The sequence below is a fragment of the Bradysia coprophila genome, unplaced genomic scaffold, assembly GCF_014529535.1.
Source record: "Bradysia coprophila strain Holo2 unplaced genomic scaffold, BU_Bcop_v1 contig_350, whole genome shotgun sequence".
NCBI classification, from domain to species: domain Eukaryota; kingdom Metazoa; phylum Arthropoda; class Insecta; order Diptera; family Sciaridae; genus Bradysia; species Bradysia coprophila.
The window spans coordinates 4,558,560-4,573,026 of NW_023503608.1; the positions used below are offsets into that span (position 1 = coordinate 4,558,560).

At 34.4% G+C, this 14,467-nt stretch overlaps 1 protein-coding gene across 1 annotated transcript in view; it reads right to left on the minus strand.

The window, feature by feature from the left end:
• LOC119080356 (hemicentin-1-like) overlaps nt 1–14,467 on the minus strand; it is a 259,563-nt gene that overhangs the window by 70,534 nt on the left and 174,562 nt on the right. Inside the window, exons 5-7 of the mRNA XM_037188657.1 lie at nt 7,565–7,675; nt 672–875; nt 163–317 (exon numbers count right to left, since the gene is read on the minus strand). Coding sequence (XP_037044552.1) covers nt 163–317; nt 672–875; nt 7,565–7,675 — 470 coding nt within the window. The remainder of the gene's footprint in view (nt 1–162; nt 318–671; nt 876–7,564; nt 7,676–14,467) is intronic.

A 14,467-nucleotide genomic window follows, 5' to 3' on the forward strand; every position in this document is an offset into this window, starting at 1 on the left:
TAGCTGTCATCCGGGAAAATAAACAACAAAATAAAACAACACATTATATATATATATAGTACAGATACATACCACCCACCCAACCCAGCGAACCATTCATTCCCACACACACATAATATAAAAAAAACACACACACCACACATAATAACACATAAAACTTACATTTTTCACCAATCGTTTTATTTGTTTGTTGCCCCTCCACCATGTCACTGTTGCCGGTGCCGGTCTCGAACCTGAACTTTTACATTCCACATCATACGTTTTATCAGCCGACACAAATTTTTCTTTTGTCAAAATATGAACAGCAGTTGGTTTCACTGTAAATTACAAAACCACACAATTTCAGTTAATTTTCCTCGTCTGTTTGCCAAAATGTATAAATAGACAAAGTACATAAACAGACACACAATAGTTAGAGAGAGGGTGGGCTGAATGGCTAGACCACCGAAACAATAAACAATACAAACAGCATAGGACACATTTATTTTATAAATGTCCTTATTGCGGTTTTGACCTGTGATTTTTTTGTTGTTGTTTCTGTTGCAAATGGGTACTGTGTATAATACACTACGACAATGAGTTGTGTAATGATTTACCAGTCGAATTCATCGAACAACTATCTCTGTCTGTACACAAATCGTTAACGATAAATTGTAAAAGAAGATACTCACGATTGACATCCAGTATAACAACTTTGTTATTAGGTGGTGTTAGATTTGTATTGCTAGCCATACAAACAAATCGTGCATTCACGTGTTGTCGACCAATATTTGGATATGATAAATGGTTTACGGTAATACCGTCTGGCCGATTGTCAAATGATTCATCTATAACCGTATTGTCCAAATACCAAGTAACATTCGGTCGTGGTCGTCCTGGAACAATTTAATTTTTTTTTTTGGTTAGAATTTTTGTTTTTATTTGGGATGAGAGCAAAAAAAAGGGAAAACAACGCCAATGGGACACATTTTTTTCTCTAGAATTTTCCAAATGTTTACTTAGTTGGAAAAATAGTTTTTGTCGGAAAATTTCACAGTTTTCCATAATTTTATGTGTACACCAATACCAACCTTTAAATTAGAACAAAGGAAACGCAAAATCAGTGCCACGCCACACACAACAATCTTTCCTCCTTTGGACAAACTCTCGGACCACACACTCACGAAAAAATATCATCAATTAAACCCAACAAACATACGAATGGAATTGGTAAAACAAACAAAAATGAAATGAACCAAACATAAAAAAGGATAAAACGAAAAGAACAAAAGTTCTAGAGACACAAAAATAACAGAAAAAAGGCCAAAATTTTCGAGAGCATTTCTAAATTATTTGTTGAAAAAAAAGGAACGAGTATGAAAAAAGACAAAAATGGAATAAAGTAGGAAGTCAACGTAGAATCCTCTGCATAAACCAAATAGTTAAAACTCGAATAAATTTTCCTTCCTCTTGCAAATATTTGCATTTTTCATCCTCCCGAAAGTCTATGCATGGCCATTCCATTTTATATATGTTACTGTGTATAAAATGGATGTTGTAATAAATAGCACAGCATTGTATTTTAGCAGACACACAGTACCCAACGAAACTAAGAAGAAGTAAGTTAGAATAAATATGAATATTGTTTTTGTTCCAGGATTATTCATGCTTACTGACAAAAGATAAAAGAGTTACACGGATGATTTCCCATTTTCCATTTTTTTATTTTGCAAATGTACCGACTATGTATGGTACGGAGAGAAAAAATATTGTTTTTTGATTTGATGTATTGTTGCTTTTTTACATCTCCACCTTATCGACATTGATAGTATGCGTATGCGTATGCGATTCAGTATCTTATTAGGGTAATACTACAAGTCAAAGTATAGTCGATGTAGACTTAAACCATTTTCTGACAAAATGCACTGGCCAATCGCGAGCTCTAAATTTTCTAACATACATAATTATGATAATGAGAGATGGACTGTTAAAACAGTTAATGAAGGAGGAGGAAAAAGTACCACTGCTAATCATATGTTGTCGACAGCAACCAACGAAATAAACGATCACTTATGATTGATGTGTGTATTATATAGCAAAATGAATGTAAAAACAAATGAAGGAAAAGATTTGGTATCAAATGAAAACACTTTAAGAGCGCTCACCCCTTGGCAATTTTCTAGCCTATATTTTTGCGCAAAAATATTCGTTTTTGAGGATTTTTCTGAACCAATTTTTTTTTGAAAAAGTAAAACCATTAAAGCATGCAAAAATGTGTTACTTTCAAGGGAAAAATTGGTTTGTGGTCGATAACTTAACCCACTTGGAGAAACCTTTGCAAAACACATAAATTTACACATTTGCAAAGGTTTCTCCAAGTGGAATAAGTTATCATCCACAAACCAATTTTTCTCTTAAAAGTTACACATTTTGGAACGCTTTAATGGTTTTACTCTTTCAAAAAAAGGTTTGGTTCAGAGAAATCATCAAAAAACGAATATTTTTGCGCACAAATGTAGGCTAAAAAATTGCCAAGGGGTGAGCACTCTTAAGCTGAAGTAGTAATGGATTTTATGATTCTACCGTAATATGCTTGTCGTTTCTAAAAGTTGAAAGGATCAATCTAAATCGTGAGTGGTAATAGTAAACGATAATGAAATTACAGGAAAAAAAAACTTTGGGACTTCATGTTACATTGCACATACTCTGAATAAGAGCAAAACATTTCAAATGCACACCCACACACCAAAAACTCCTCTAAAGTATAAATCGAGTAGAAATTCCATTACTAACATCCCAACACCCGACGTTTTCTCATCATTCCGGTAGTTTTTCAACGCCTACAACTGTATAATTGTGATTTTAAAATAAAGAAATAGAAAATCTATATTGCCATTTCGTCGATGGATCCATTTCCAGATTGGTCAGACACTTGAAAACTTTTATTGGCGGTTTCGTTTCGTTTCTCAAAAAGTATAGCAGCAGTGATACATTAAATAAAAGTAAAAGAAAACTTAGAAAGTCACAATTTTATATATTTACGAAAGCCGCAAATGGATCCTTAAATAAAAAATTTAAACAAAGCATGTTAAATCTCAACCATTGTCAAGTGTTTTCCAATAAACTATTTACGAAGCAATGTTATTCGGTTTAGGAAGAAGAAAAAAAAAAGATTTTTATTTTCCAAACAACACGAACGATTCCGCATATAAACTGAAAAGTTTTTAAATAATTACAAAGTGTGGTATTAAATATAATACTGCTTTATCGTTCGACCGATTCTGTGTAATATATATACTCTCCATAAATAAATACTACAGGTGTAGTGTTCCCGTATATGCAAGCAAGCACACAGCATAACCTCTCTCTATACGTGATGCTAATGTACAGCATAAAATACATAAATAAGGAAATAACGAACATAAATATGCATGTCAGTATTTCATTTACGTAGCTAATGTGGAAAAATTTTCTCCTGCATATTATGGAAATTTAATTTTCATTGCAAAATATATTTCCATGAAATTGACCGTACACACATTCTGTTAGCTTTCGATGGAGCGCGATTAATAATACCGGCTGCGAATGTTTAGAATATCTCTAAATCTAAAATATATCGACTCGCATTTGATGAAAACATCTACAAAGAATAAATACACCCACACGACCAATTGAAAAAAAAATACTGGTCACGGGTTAGTGGAGCTGCAGCAGGCAACATCGCATTATCATAGCCTTTATAACTGTATAATTCATATTTTTCATCAGACTCTGCTTTAATTTTTTTTTAAATAAAACGAACAAAAAAGCGGAGTAATTAATGTTCGTTTCAAGATACCACCAATTCAAATCTCAACAATTGTCGACTCGCAGGAAAAAAACGAGAACAGAAATTATAAATAATTCAAAACAGATTTTTGCTTAATGAAATGCAAAAAAGCTTAATCTAAATATTATTCTTGGCACTTAAGACTGTGTTGAGCCAATTAGCCCTTTGCATAATAAATTTGTTATTCATTCTTGTACTCAGTATTTAAGACTAAACAACGACTTGGAACGCAATTGGGCTGAATTGCCTGTATGTAGCGGAGTATTTAAGTTTTTTGTGGAACGTACCCCCGTCTTTGTGTGAGAAAATTGTGAATGAGATTTGATTAAAAGAAATGAAATTGAAAATAAAAATTCACTGGGTCGACTCTCACTTTTGTTTTCGTGGAATACTCAAAATCTGGAGTGTGTTTAGAATTATGAAACTCTTTTACATCATTTGCACAAATTCTACATTTTTAAGACGATAAATATAACAAATGTTGAGGCGTTCACAACGAACTTGATGTATTCAAGAAAGGAAAAGGAATTTCAAGTGGAATCGCAAACATTTTCGTTTGAGGTTGGTAAGTAGATTTTGAGTAACACAAAATGGAACCCTTTAGCTATATTTATAGACGATGCCATGATGGCCTAAACAATTTGAAATTTAGTTGGAAACATAACGGAACAATTCATCGAAAACTGTGTAACGAAATTTCGTATCGTTATCGTTTAACGAATTCCCTTACATCAAAATGTAAGTTAAAGTTGTAATGCAATACCAGAATTTTACTTAATGGTAATTTACAAGACTAGAGATAGAAAGATGAAAAGTAGAGTTTTCGTGAGAATTTTTTTGATCTGAGGCGAAGCCGAAAAAAACACGACAACGAGGCTTTTCATTTTGAAAGAAGTGCTTGAAACATGAAAAGTATAATTTTCGACACATGTAGCATGTAAAATCATTTTGCATACTTTTGTTTTTCCTGTGATCAAAAGTTACCAAGTAGATGCTATTGGCAGGCCATTTCACCTGCAAATAGTCTTTGTGAAAGGGAAAGATGCTATTGGCAGGCGCCTGCGAATAGTCACTACGAAGTTACAACCCTAGAGGAAAAAGTAAATTGACTCATTAAGCTCAAAAGCAAGTAAAATCCATTACATACCTCGCAATAAAAACAAAAAGTCTAGTTTTCGTGTGTTTATTAACCTCAGCTTCTCCTCGGATCAAGACTATTTAACAATCCTAACCTAAGAATTCAATTTGAGAAATATTTCTTTAAATTTCTCAAAATTTAAAAAATATTTTTCTTATTATTCTAAATAAAATTTTGGAAAATTAACTTTGTTTCGTGTCTAACGATGTAGACAATATTTTAAACGTTTTTGGAACTGATTTAGACAGCTAGTTTTGATAAATACTTGAAAACTGAATATCGAAGGCTATAATTACTACTTCTTACTCTTTTTCGACTGTACGAGTTCTCTGGTTACTTTTATGTCTGTCTGCACATAAAATTACATTATCACACCATGCTTTAAACTTTGAAAAATTTGAGAAATTTGAGAAATTTTTGAGAAATTTGAGAATTTTTTGAGAATTTTGACAAATCCGATTTCTCAAAAATAGTCCCTGATCACACTTCATCGTCAGTATTGAGGAAAAATTCAACTGACTTTTCGACACGTTAACATAAAACATTTTGGATACCCTCATTAAGCACATACGTTCCGTACACAAATCTGAAAACGTCCGTTTTTCCAGTAAATCAATAATTTTCCTTATAACATGTCAATTTGTCATTCGTTTGGCAACCAAATTGAAGAAAATTTGACAGGTTCCGAACATTTGCGTTACGTCCATTCATTATCCTAGCTACCTACAATCTCCCCTTTGTTTATCTTCCGTACGGTCAATTGACAACGCTGTCAATTTCTGAATTCCACAATCTGCAATCATGTTCGTATACATAGAGAATGTCAATGCTTCTTCCAATTATCTCGATATTCAGCACTAAAAATACTGACTGTGCTAAAAAAAATGACAGTTATATGCAAATAGCCAAGAGGCTCTCAATATGTAGCTATTTATGCTTGCTCGTTAACAACGGAATAAAGATCGTTTAACATTAGCAGAGATAAGGCATGAAAATTTCATTTTAATGAGAATTCAATAACGCAAAATTGGAAACAGCATGTACGTAAGCGTGGACGTGTCGCAGATGATGACGAGGTGTAAAAAATGGAATGCTTATAGCTATTGTCTAATGTGTAAAATTGGCGAATTATAAGGAAAACAAGAGGCCACATCTTGCGCAGCTGTTTGACTACAAAACATTTGTTATAAATGTAACACTCCAATTTCAACGTGTCATCATTCAGAACATTTTCATTCTTGCGAGTCTTTAGTCCGGCTGTATAACTCAACTTATTTTCCGATTTTCTGTTTTTCCGAATACATAGCCAAACAATACGGATTTTGCCGGTAATAAGCAATTTTTACTTTTATTTTTCGCTGCTTTATCAACAGTGCAGACAGCAGCAATCATAATATCAAATATCCATTACGTTTCACGTTTGAGCCGGTAATGCTTTAGAATTAATTAAAATGAGGAAAAATAATACCGTAGTCGTATTGACGTATTTTTCCTTTTTTTATTAATCAATAACGTTGAAATCCCGTTACACAAAAATACAGGATGCTCGACCTATAACGGCAAATTATTTTTTTCTTTCTTTCTTTCTCATTTTTAGGATTCATGTTATATTATCGTATCGTCTAACAGCATAATATCATCATGTTTATATGATTCCGACTACATCATTACAATTTTCACGGCATACATACAATGAACATTCAACAATAACTTCATTCCACATGTCCGAAGATACGTTGATATTGTAGGGTGGAATGAAGTGGAAAAATCAATCAGTTTTTCCAAATTTTCGTTGCAGAACTGTTGACTCTTTAGTTAACTTTTTTACGCTAACTTTATCGACCTGCATAAAACACTACACACTCTACGGATAATAGAGAAATGAAAAGTTATGTATGGAAATGGATGGTAACGATGTTTTCTATAATGAACAAATCATCCATAAATATTATAGCCTAAGAGTTGTAATTAAGCCGCTATGATTTTGGTTCATTTTGACTCAACAAGCGACAGGTTCTGATTAATGTTATATGGTGAAATGTTTGCTAAGACTAACGAAATAAAATATTTTACGCTGAGTAAACTTATCGCAATATAATCTATTACTTCTTTTGTTGCAGCATATTATATTGCGATATTGTTGTTTGGTACATTAAGCTCGTTACTCAATTTTGTCGTCAGTGCCGATACCAAAACACCATCCGTTTTTAATAGATAAAAAAGTTGAATAGCTCCACCCTAACACACAGATAAAAAAAGTTGTATTGACCCCAATTTCTACTAATAAACTCCCTACTAGAAATGATCCATTTCGCAACCCTATTGTCATTTTCGTTTATTAGCGAAACATACAACAACATACATTCCGTGACCCAATAAATTGATCGTAATGGAGTGACATGAAATATTGCAATAAAAATGATTTACTGGAAATAGTTAGCGTTATGTTTCTACATTTTTTTTTATTGTAAGCAGTTCATTTTTCGCAGATATATTTTTTCCTGGTTTATGATTCCGAAAAGTTTAGGTTTTATGGCATCGGGACTGGTTTTAATGACGATTGTATAAATATTTATGTTTTGCTCTCATTAAAAACATAAATCCAGTCATCTACATACCTCCAGACACTTCACAAATCAGGACAACATCAGTGCCTTCGTTGTATGCCTCCACATTTTTTGCCTTTTCACGACGCTTCGTTTCGTATATTATCGGCCGATCAGGAGGAACTGAAATAGAAAAAAAAAAGTTTTTATAAAATTTTAGAAATGAACTTTTGATTAGAAATATAGATGATAGTAACATGGAAAATTTTAAGTCCTGCATATGATTCGGAAAAGTCGGTTTGAATTTGCAGAAGAAAATTAGTTAATTTAATTGCGTGGCTATCCTTTAACTCATTTTATGTCTAAGACCCAAAGCTCCTTCTCTATTAAAAGTAAAAAATGTAAAGAAAAAATTTAGGGCGATGTGCGAATAGTCTTCTACGTTACCAGACTAGAAAAACAGTAGCTAACATTTAAGCACAATTGACCATCACTGTGTGACATATAATACAACAAAAATCCAACTTTCTCTTGTACATCACATTCTATGAATCAGGTGACAATTACTACGAATACGAGAAATTTTATGCACAATAATCATATGTCATTATTACCATTAAATTTAGCCGAATAGGAAACATTTTTGAGGTATCTAGTCACAGTCATTACATCCGATAAATTTAGTAGCGAAATGGAAGTCAAAGCGATAACTCTAACGATATTTACGATAATTACATACACTCACAGCTGGGTAAATTCATCACATTGAGTATTGAGATCATTAGATCAGTGGAATCATTATAAAATATTTACAGCGTCCATTCATCGTGAATTATTTCAACGAGAGTTGCGAATCATTTCATCCCGACATATTGGACCTAAATATAACATTAAAAAATCAAACTATCTTTGATGTTCATCTCAACCTCTTACGAGACATATCCCAGGTGTTTGTAGACTTGATAGTATATCATGCATCTCGAGGCGATGTCTACGATATGGTTTTTATGAATAGAACCGTAGACGTTTGCATGTTTCTGAACAATAGAAAATTGAATATTTTTCTCGACATCGCATACAGACTCCTTTCAGACTATGGACAACTTCCAAGAAAATGTCCTCTTCGTAAGGTAAAAGATGAGCGGTTCATATTTTTCTTTAAATTTAATTGAGTGAATAACCGAGCGTTTTCCACCTTAACGCAGAAACGATACGATTTTTTAAATGTATTCATTAATCCAGAAAAGTTTCCCCCTGTCATGCCAGATCACAGAGCCAAAATTTCAGCTATTGCGTGGAATAACCGTTTGGGCAGTAGGGATATTTTGGCTAAATTTAGTGTTAATGTGAAAATTGAAAGGTCCTTCAGAAGTAATCGGAAGTAAATAAAAGCGTTGGATGTTGAGTGAAATTGTATTTTAAGTTTGGCAATAGGTTAGTTTGCAGGAGTGAGAACCAACATGTATTTTTTCATATACAAAATTCTTCATTAGTCATCTCGCGCCGATATGATTTTGTAATTATAAAACCTCCAATTTTATGAATTCAGACAACAATGTAGAATATTCTGATAACGAGTTTGTTTTTTTGGAATAATTTTTTAACATGCATGAATAATGAATTTTTGATGAGATAGTATTCTGATCGATCTCATTATATCTGCAACATGTGTAGTGTAACTATGGACATAGTGTTGATTGCAGTGCTACTACTTCCAGTATTTTTCGTTGAATATTCGGAATTGGTATGCTAAAACTATTGTTACGTTGAAAATCTACTAATAAAGATTGTTTTTTACACAGCGTCAATTGACTGTAGGAGTAGGAAATGCTTCTTACGAAAACTTTCGGTCAGAAGAAATGGGTTTCAATGTGACAACAAATAATAATAATTCCTTCGACCTTAATGTAAATGTCAAAAAGGATATATAGCAATTGTCAATGGACTGTGTAATTGAATATGATTCGGGCGGTGAAAACTTTGACATGGTCCACGCAAACCAAACCATTGATGTGTTTTGTTTTTTAAGGAACAGAAAATCGAATGCTTTAGTCGACCAGACTTTTAAAGTATTCGCAGATTTCGGAGACTCGAAGCGTTTTAACGATGTGCGAATTCATAATTAACGTTGCGTTACCAGACTGGAAAAACAGTTACTAACATTTAAGAGCGATATCGCGAAAACGTCGACCAACTTTGGGACAAGGGGTCGGGATTCTGGTCGAGTTATAGCTCGTTCGATTCGTGGGAGTGATGCGAGTAAAACGTAGTACTACGTTTGGCGAAATAAATTCTGTGGTTGGCGCTAGAGGGCGCGAAGTGATGGTCTGCATGAGAGTGGCAAAAATCGTTTTTGTATGATATTTCATGTAAATAAAAAATAATCGTAAAACTTTTTTCAGCACGATTGTAGGCCTTGAAAAGACGCTTATTGTGAGTATACACACAATCATGCACATTTCGACCTGCCGGAGATATCGCCCATTTTCGGTGAAAAAAATGACCATTTTCCAAAGTGTCTTCCTGTCTGCAGTGACGGGATCCCGTGACATGTATATATGGGTTAGATAGCCTAGCCTCTGTACTCTACTATCATACCACGAAAAAACATCCTTGGTATTGTCTCACTGCACCAGTGCACCAGACGGTAGGGACTTTTGTACAAATCTACCAAAAACTAGGTGGTACCGTGAACTTTGAAGAGTGCTGGTTGTCCTGCCAGGCATTGGGACCTATCTAAAAGCTAAATGTTTTAATTCTGCTTTCTTTCACCTTTCCAACGATATGCTACATAATATATTTTGTGAAAATTTGTAAGCGGTAGACATATTTTTCTTGTGAAGTGTCAAGTTTCTCGGCTTCTGGTGAACCTTTGTTAGGACTCATTTTTTCGAAAGTCTCCAACTCTTTCACAAACGTTGCTAAAAGTGTGCGATTAGCAACCTACTGATGACAACTTGTCGATATAGTCGTATTAAGTGTTTCGGAGTAGTTTTTAAGTCAATTTGAAGTAGTGGTTCGGTCTAATATTACTAAAAAAATTACGGAGGGGTGAATGACAGGTGACCTATACTAAAAACTACCCTTAAAATTATTAAAACGAAAAGTTATCATCAGTAGGTTGCTAATCGCACACTTTTAGCAACGTTTGTGAAAGAGTTGGAGAAAATGTGCGATATCTCCGGCAGGTCGAAATGTGCATGATCGTGTGTATACTCAAAATAAGCGTCTTTTCAAGGCCTACAATCGTGCTGAAAAAAGTTTTACGATTATTTTTTATTTACATGAAATATCACACAAAAGCGATTTTTGCCACTCTCATGCAGACCATCACTTCGCGCCCTCTAGCGCCAACCACAGAATTTATTTCGCCAAACGTAGTACTACGTTTTACTCGCATCAGTCCCATGAATCGAACGAGCTATAACTCGACCAGAGTCCCGACCCCTTGTCCCAAAATTTCTGATTCTGGTCGACGTTTTCGCGATATCGCTCTTAAGTACAATTGACCATCACTGTGTTCTGTTCTTCATTGTTATTAAATAAAGTCAGTAGCTTATTATTTATAGCGGTAAGAAACACTCTTAAAATGGTAGATTCACTTGTTGTTACATACGCCTTCCCACGCATTTTTGGTGTCTCGTTCAAGATGGATATATTTCTTCCTAAATAATAAAGTTCTAAGCATCCAACAGAAGGTCCAACTGTATGGCTGTCGCATGTGTAATCCATATGACCTGACCCATGACAAACGAAACTTCTAACCAAAATAGCACAAAATCTATTAGACTTCTCTGAGAGAATATTGAATTCTTCAGAAGAAACTCTTCTGAATTCGGTTCACTAGTAGATGAATTAAAGCTTCATGGACTTTGCTATTTTGAAACGAAATTCCGTTCATCACGGGACGGTTCATGAAATTCGCCATGTAATACAAATCCAACTTTATTTTGAAGATCACATTATGTGAATTAGGTGACAATTACTGGAAATACCAGAAATTTTATCCACAATAATGATGCGGCATTATTACAATTAAATTTAGCTGAACAGGAAACATTTTTGAGGTATCTAGTCACAGTCATTACGTTCGACTTTAGTAGCGAAATGGAAGTCAAAGCGATAACTCTAACGATATTTATAATAATTACACACACTCATGGCTGGGTAAGTTCATCAGATTGCGATCATTGGATCAGTAAAATCATTAAAAAATTATTTACAGCGTCCATTCATCGTGAGTTTTTCAAACTTAAGTTATGAATCATTTCATCCCGACATATTGGACCTAAATATAACGATAAAAAATCAAACTTTCTGTGATATTCATCTCAACATTTTACGAGACATACCGCAGGTGTTTATCGACTTGTTAGTATATCATGCATCTCGAGACGATGTCTACGATATGGTTTTTATGAATAGAAGCGTAGACGGTTGCATGTTTCTGAACAATAGAAAATTGAATATATTTTTCGACATCGGATACAGACTTCTTTCAGGCTATGGGCAACTTCCAACGAAATGTCCTCTTCGTAAGGTAAAAGATAAAGGATTCAAGTTTTTGAGTGAATGACCAAGTCTTTTTCATCTTTACACAGAAACGATACGATCTTTTGAATGTATTCATTGATCCAGAAAAGTTTCCTCCCGTCATGCCAGATCACAGAGCAAAAATTTCAGCTATTGCTTGGAATAACCGTTTCGACAGTAGGGATATCCTGACCAAAGGTAGTGTTAATGTGAAAATTGAAAGGTCCTTCAAAAGTAATCGGAACTAAATAAAAGTGTTGGATGTTGAGCGAAATTGTATTTTAAGTTTGGTAAAGGTAGTTTTTCAAGTTTAGTTTGTAAGATTGTACATGTCGGTTGTATGTTTTGACATGGGTTTTGTGAACGGACTCCGAAAGAAATGTCATGTTTTTCTGTGCTCGTGAAAAAAGTATCAAAAATTTTTAAAGCGTAATGATTGTTATTATAACGTAAAATACAATTTGATCGGACCAATAACACCTCAATTGGAGTAGTCGCGATGAGATTCGCGATATTGCATATTTTCATAAAAGAAAACACCACCAAGCAATATAACCAGAAATACAGGCGACACAGAGAAAATGACACATCAGACAATGAGTGTATATGTATCAACCCAGTGGATGATGATTGCCGAAGCGCCCAGATACCGATTCTTCGATTTGAGAATCATCGAAAAGGCGCGGAACGTTTCCTGTATGGAACTACTGGCAAGCCCCCCTGTATGGACATCGCGGGCTGCGGCACGCAGATTGGATGGTGAAAAAGATCGAGTCAATTTTTGCCGTGCATAACAGAATGGTTAATCATTGTATTACTCACACAAATGTCCTACGAGCGTACCTAAGTTCTAGGTATACTGCATACACGGGCTTGTTCAGAGTGTGCATGGTTGTTTTGGGAGCTAGAAGATATATCGTATATGGGAGTTTGCTGTTAGCGAGGTTTCAAGGAAACGTATACCGCATACATGGGTGAGAAATTCTTAATAGACACCAACTGGATATACACAGTTGGGACTTGAGAATAGACATGTATTGGCGGGAGCACGAGAATGTATCGTTGACAGCATCACATACCTGTCGAGGATGATTTGGCATACCAATATAGCTGTTGCACACTCCGAATATAAAGCGTGCAATTGTGTTAAATGCGGGAATCTAACTTAGATGCACGACTAGGCGTAAGAATGAAAGACGAGTAATGTGGGGTACAACCACATCATACACAAGCCAACAATAACATCAATGTCATCATCACACCAACAACTACACTCGAAGAGCACGACAGCCCAACAAGGATGGCCGAGCATGTTATACGATGTCGGTAACATTGAAAACTAGTCGAACTAAAAATGTATTCTTCATTAGTCATCTCGAGCCAACATGATCTTGTAACTGTAAAACCTCCAGTTTTATGAATTTAGGCAACAATGTAGAATGTTCTGTTAACGGGTTTTTTTTTGTTGTAATAATTTTTTAACATGCATGAATAAAGAATTTTTGATGAGATAGTATTCTGATCGACCTCACTATACCTGCAATATGTGTAGTGTAACTATGGACATGTGTTGATTGCAGTGCTACTACTTCCAGTATTTTTCGTTGAATTTTCGAGAAGGGTATACTAAAACTATTCGTTGATGCGCTGAAATATTTTATTAACAATTCTCTTTGTATGTACACATACAGCGTCCATTCACTGTAGGAGTAGGAAATGCTTCTTACGAAAACTTTCGGCCAGAAGAAATGGGTTTCAATGTGATAACAAATAATAATTCCTTCGACCTTAATGTGAATATCAAAAAGGATATATCGCAATTGTCAATGGACTGTGTGATTGAACATGATTTAGGCTATGGAAACTTTGACATGTTCTACTCAAACCAAACCAATGATGTGCGTTGGTTTTTACGGAATAGAAAATCGAATGCTTTAATCGACCTGACTTTTAAAGTATTCGCAGATTTCGGAGACTCGAAGCGTTTTAACGATGTGCGAATTCATAATTAACGTTACGTTACGTTACCAGACTGGAAAAACAGTTACTAACATTTAAGTACAATTGACCATCACTGTGTTCTTCATTGTTATTAAATAAAGTCAGTGGATTATTATTTATAGCGGTAAGAAACACTCTTAAAATTGTATAGATTCACTTGTTGTTACATACGTTCCCACACATTTTTGGTTTGTCTCTCCAAGATGGATCTCATTCTTCCTAAATAATAAAGTTCTAAGCATCCAACAGAAGGTCCAACTGTATGTCTGTCGCATATGCAATCCATATGACCTGTTCCGTGACTAACGAAACTTCTTAACCAAAATAGCATGAATTCTATTAGACTTTTATGTGAGAATATTGAATTCTTCTGAATTCGGTTCACTAGTAGATGATATAAAGTTCCATGAACTTTGCTATTTTAAAAGGAAATACGGTTCG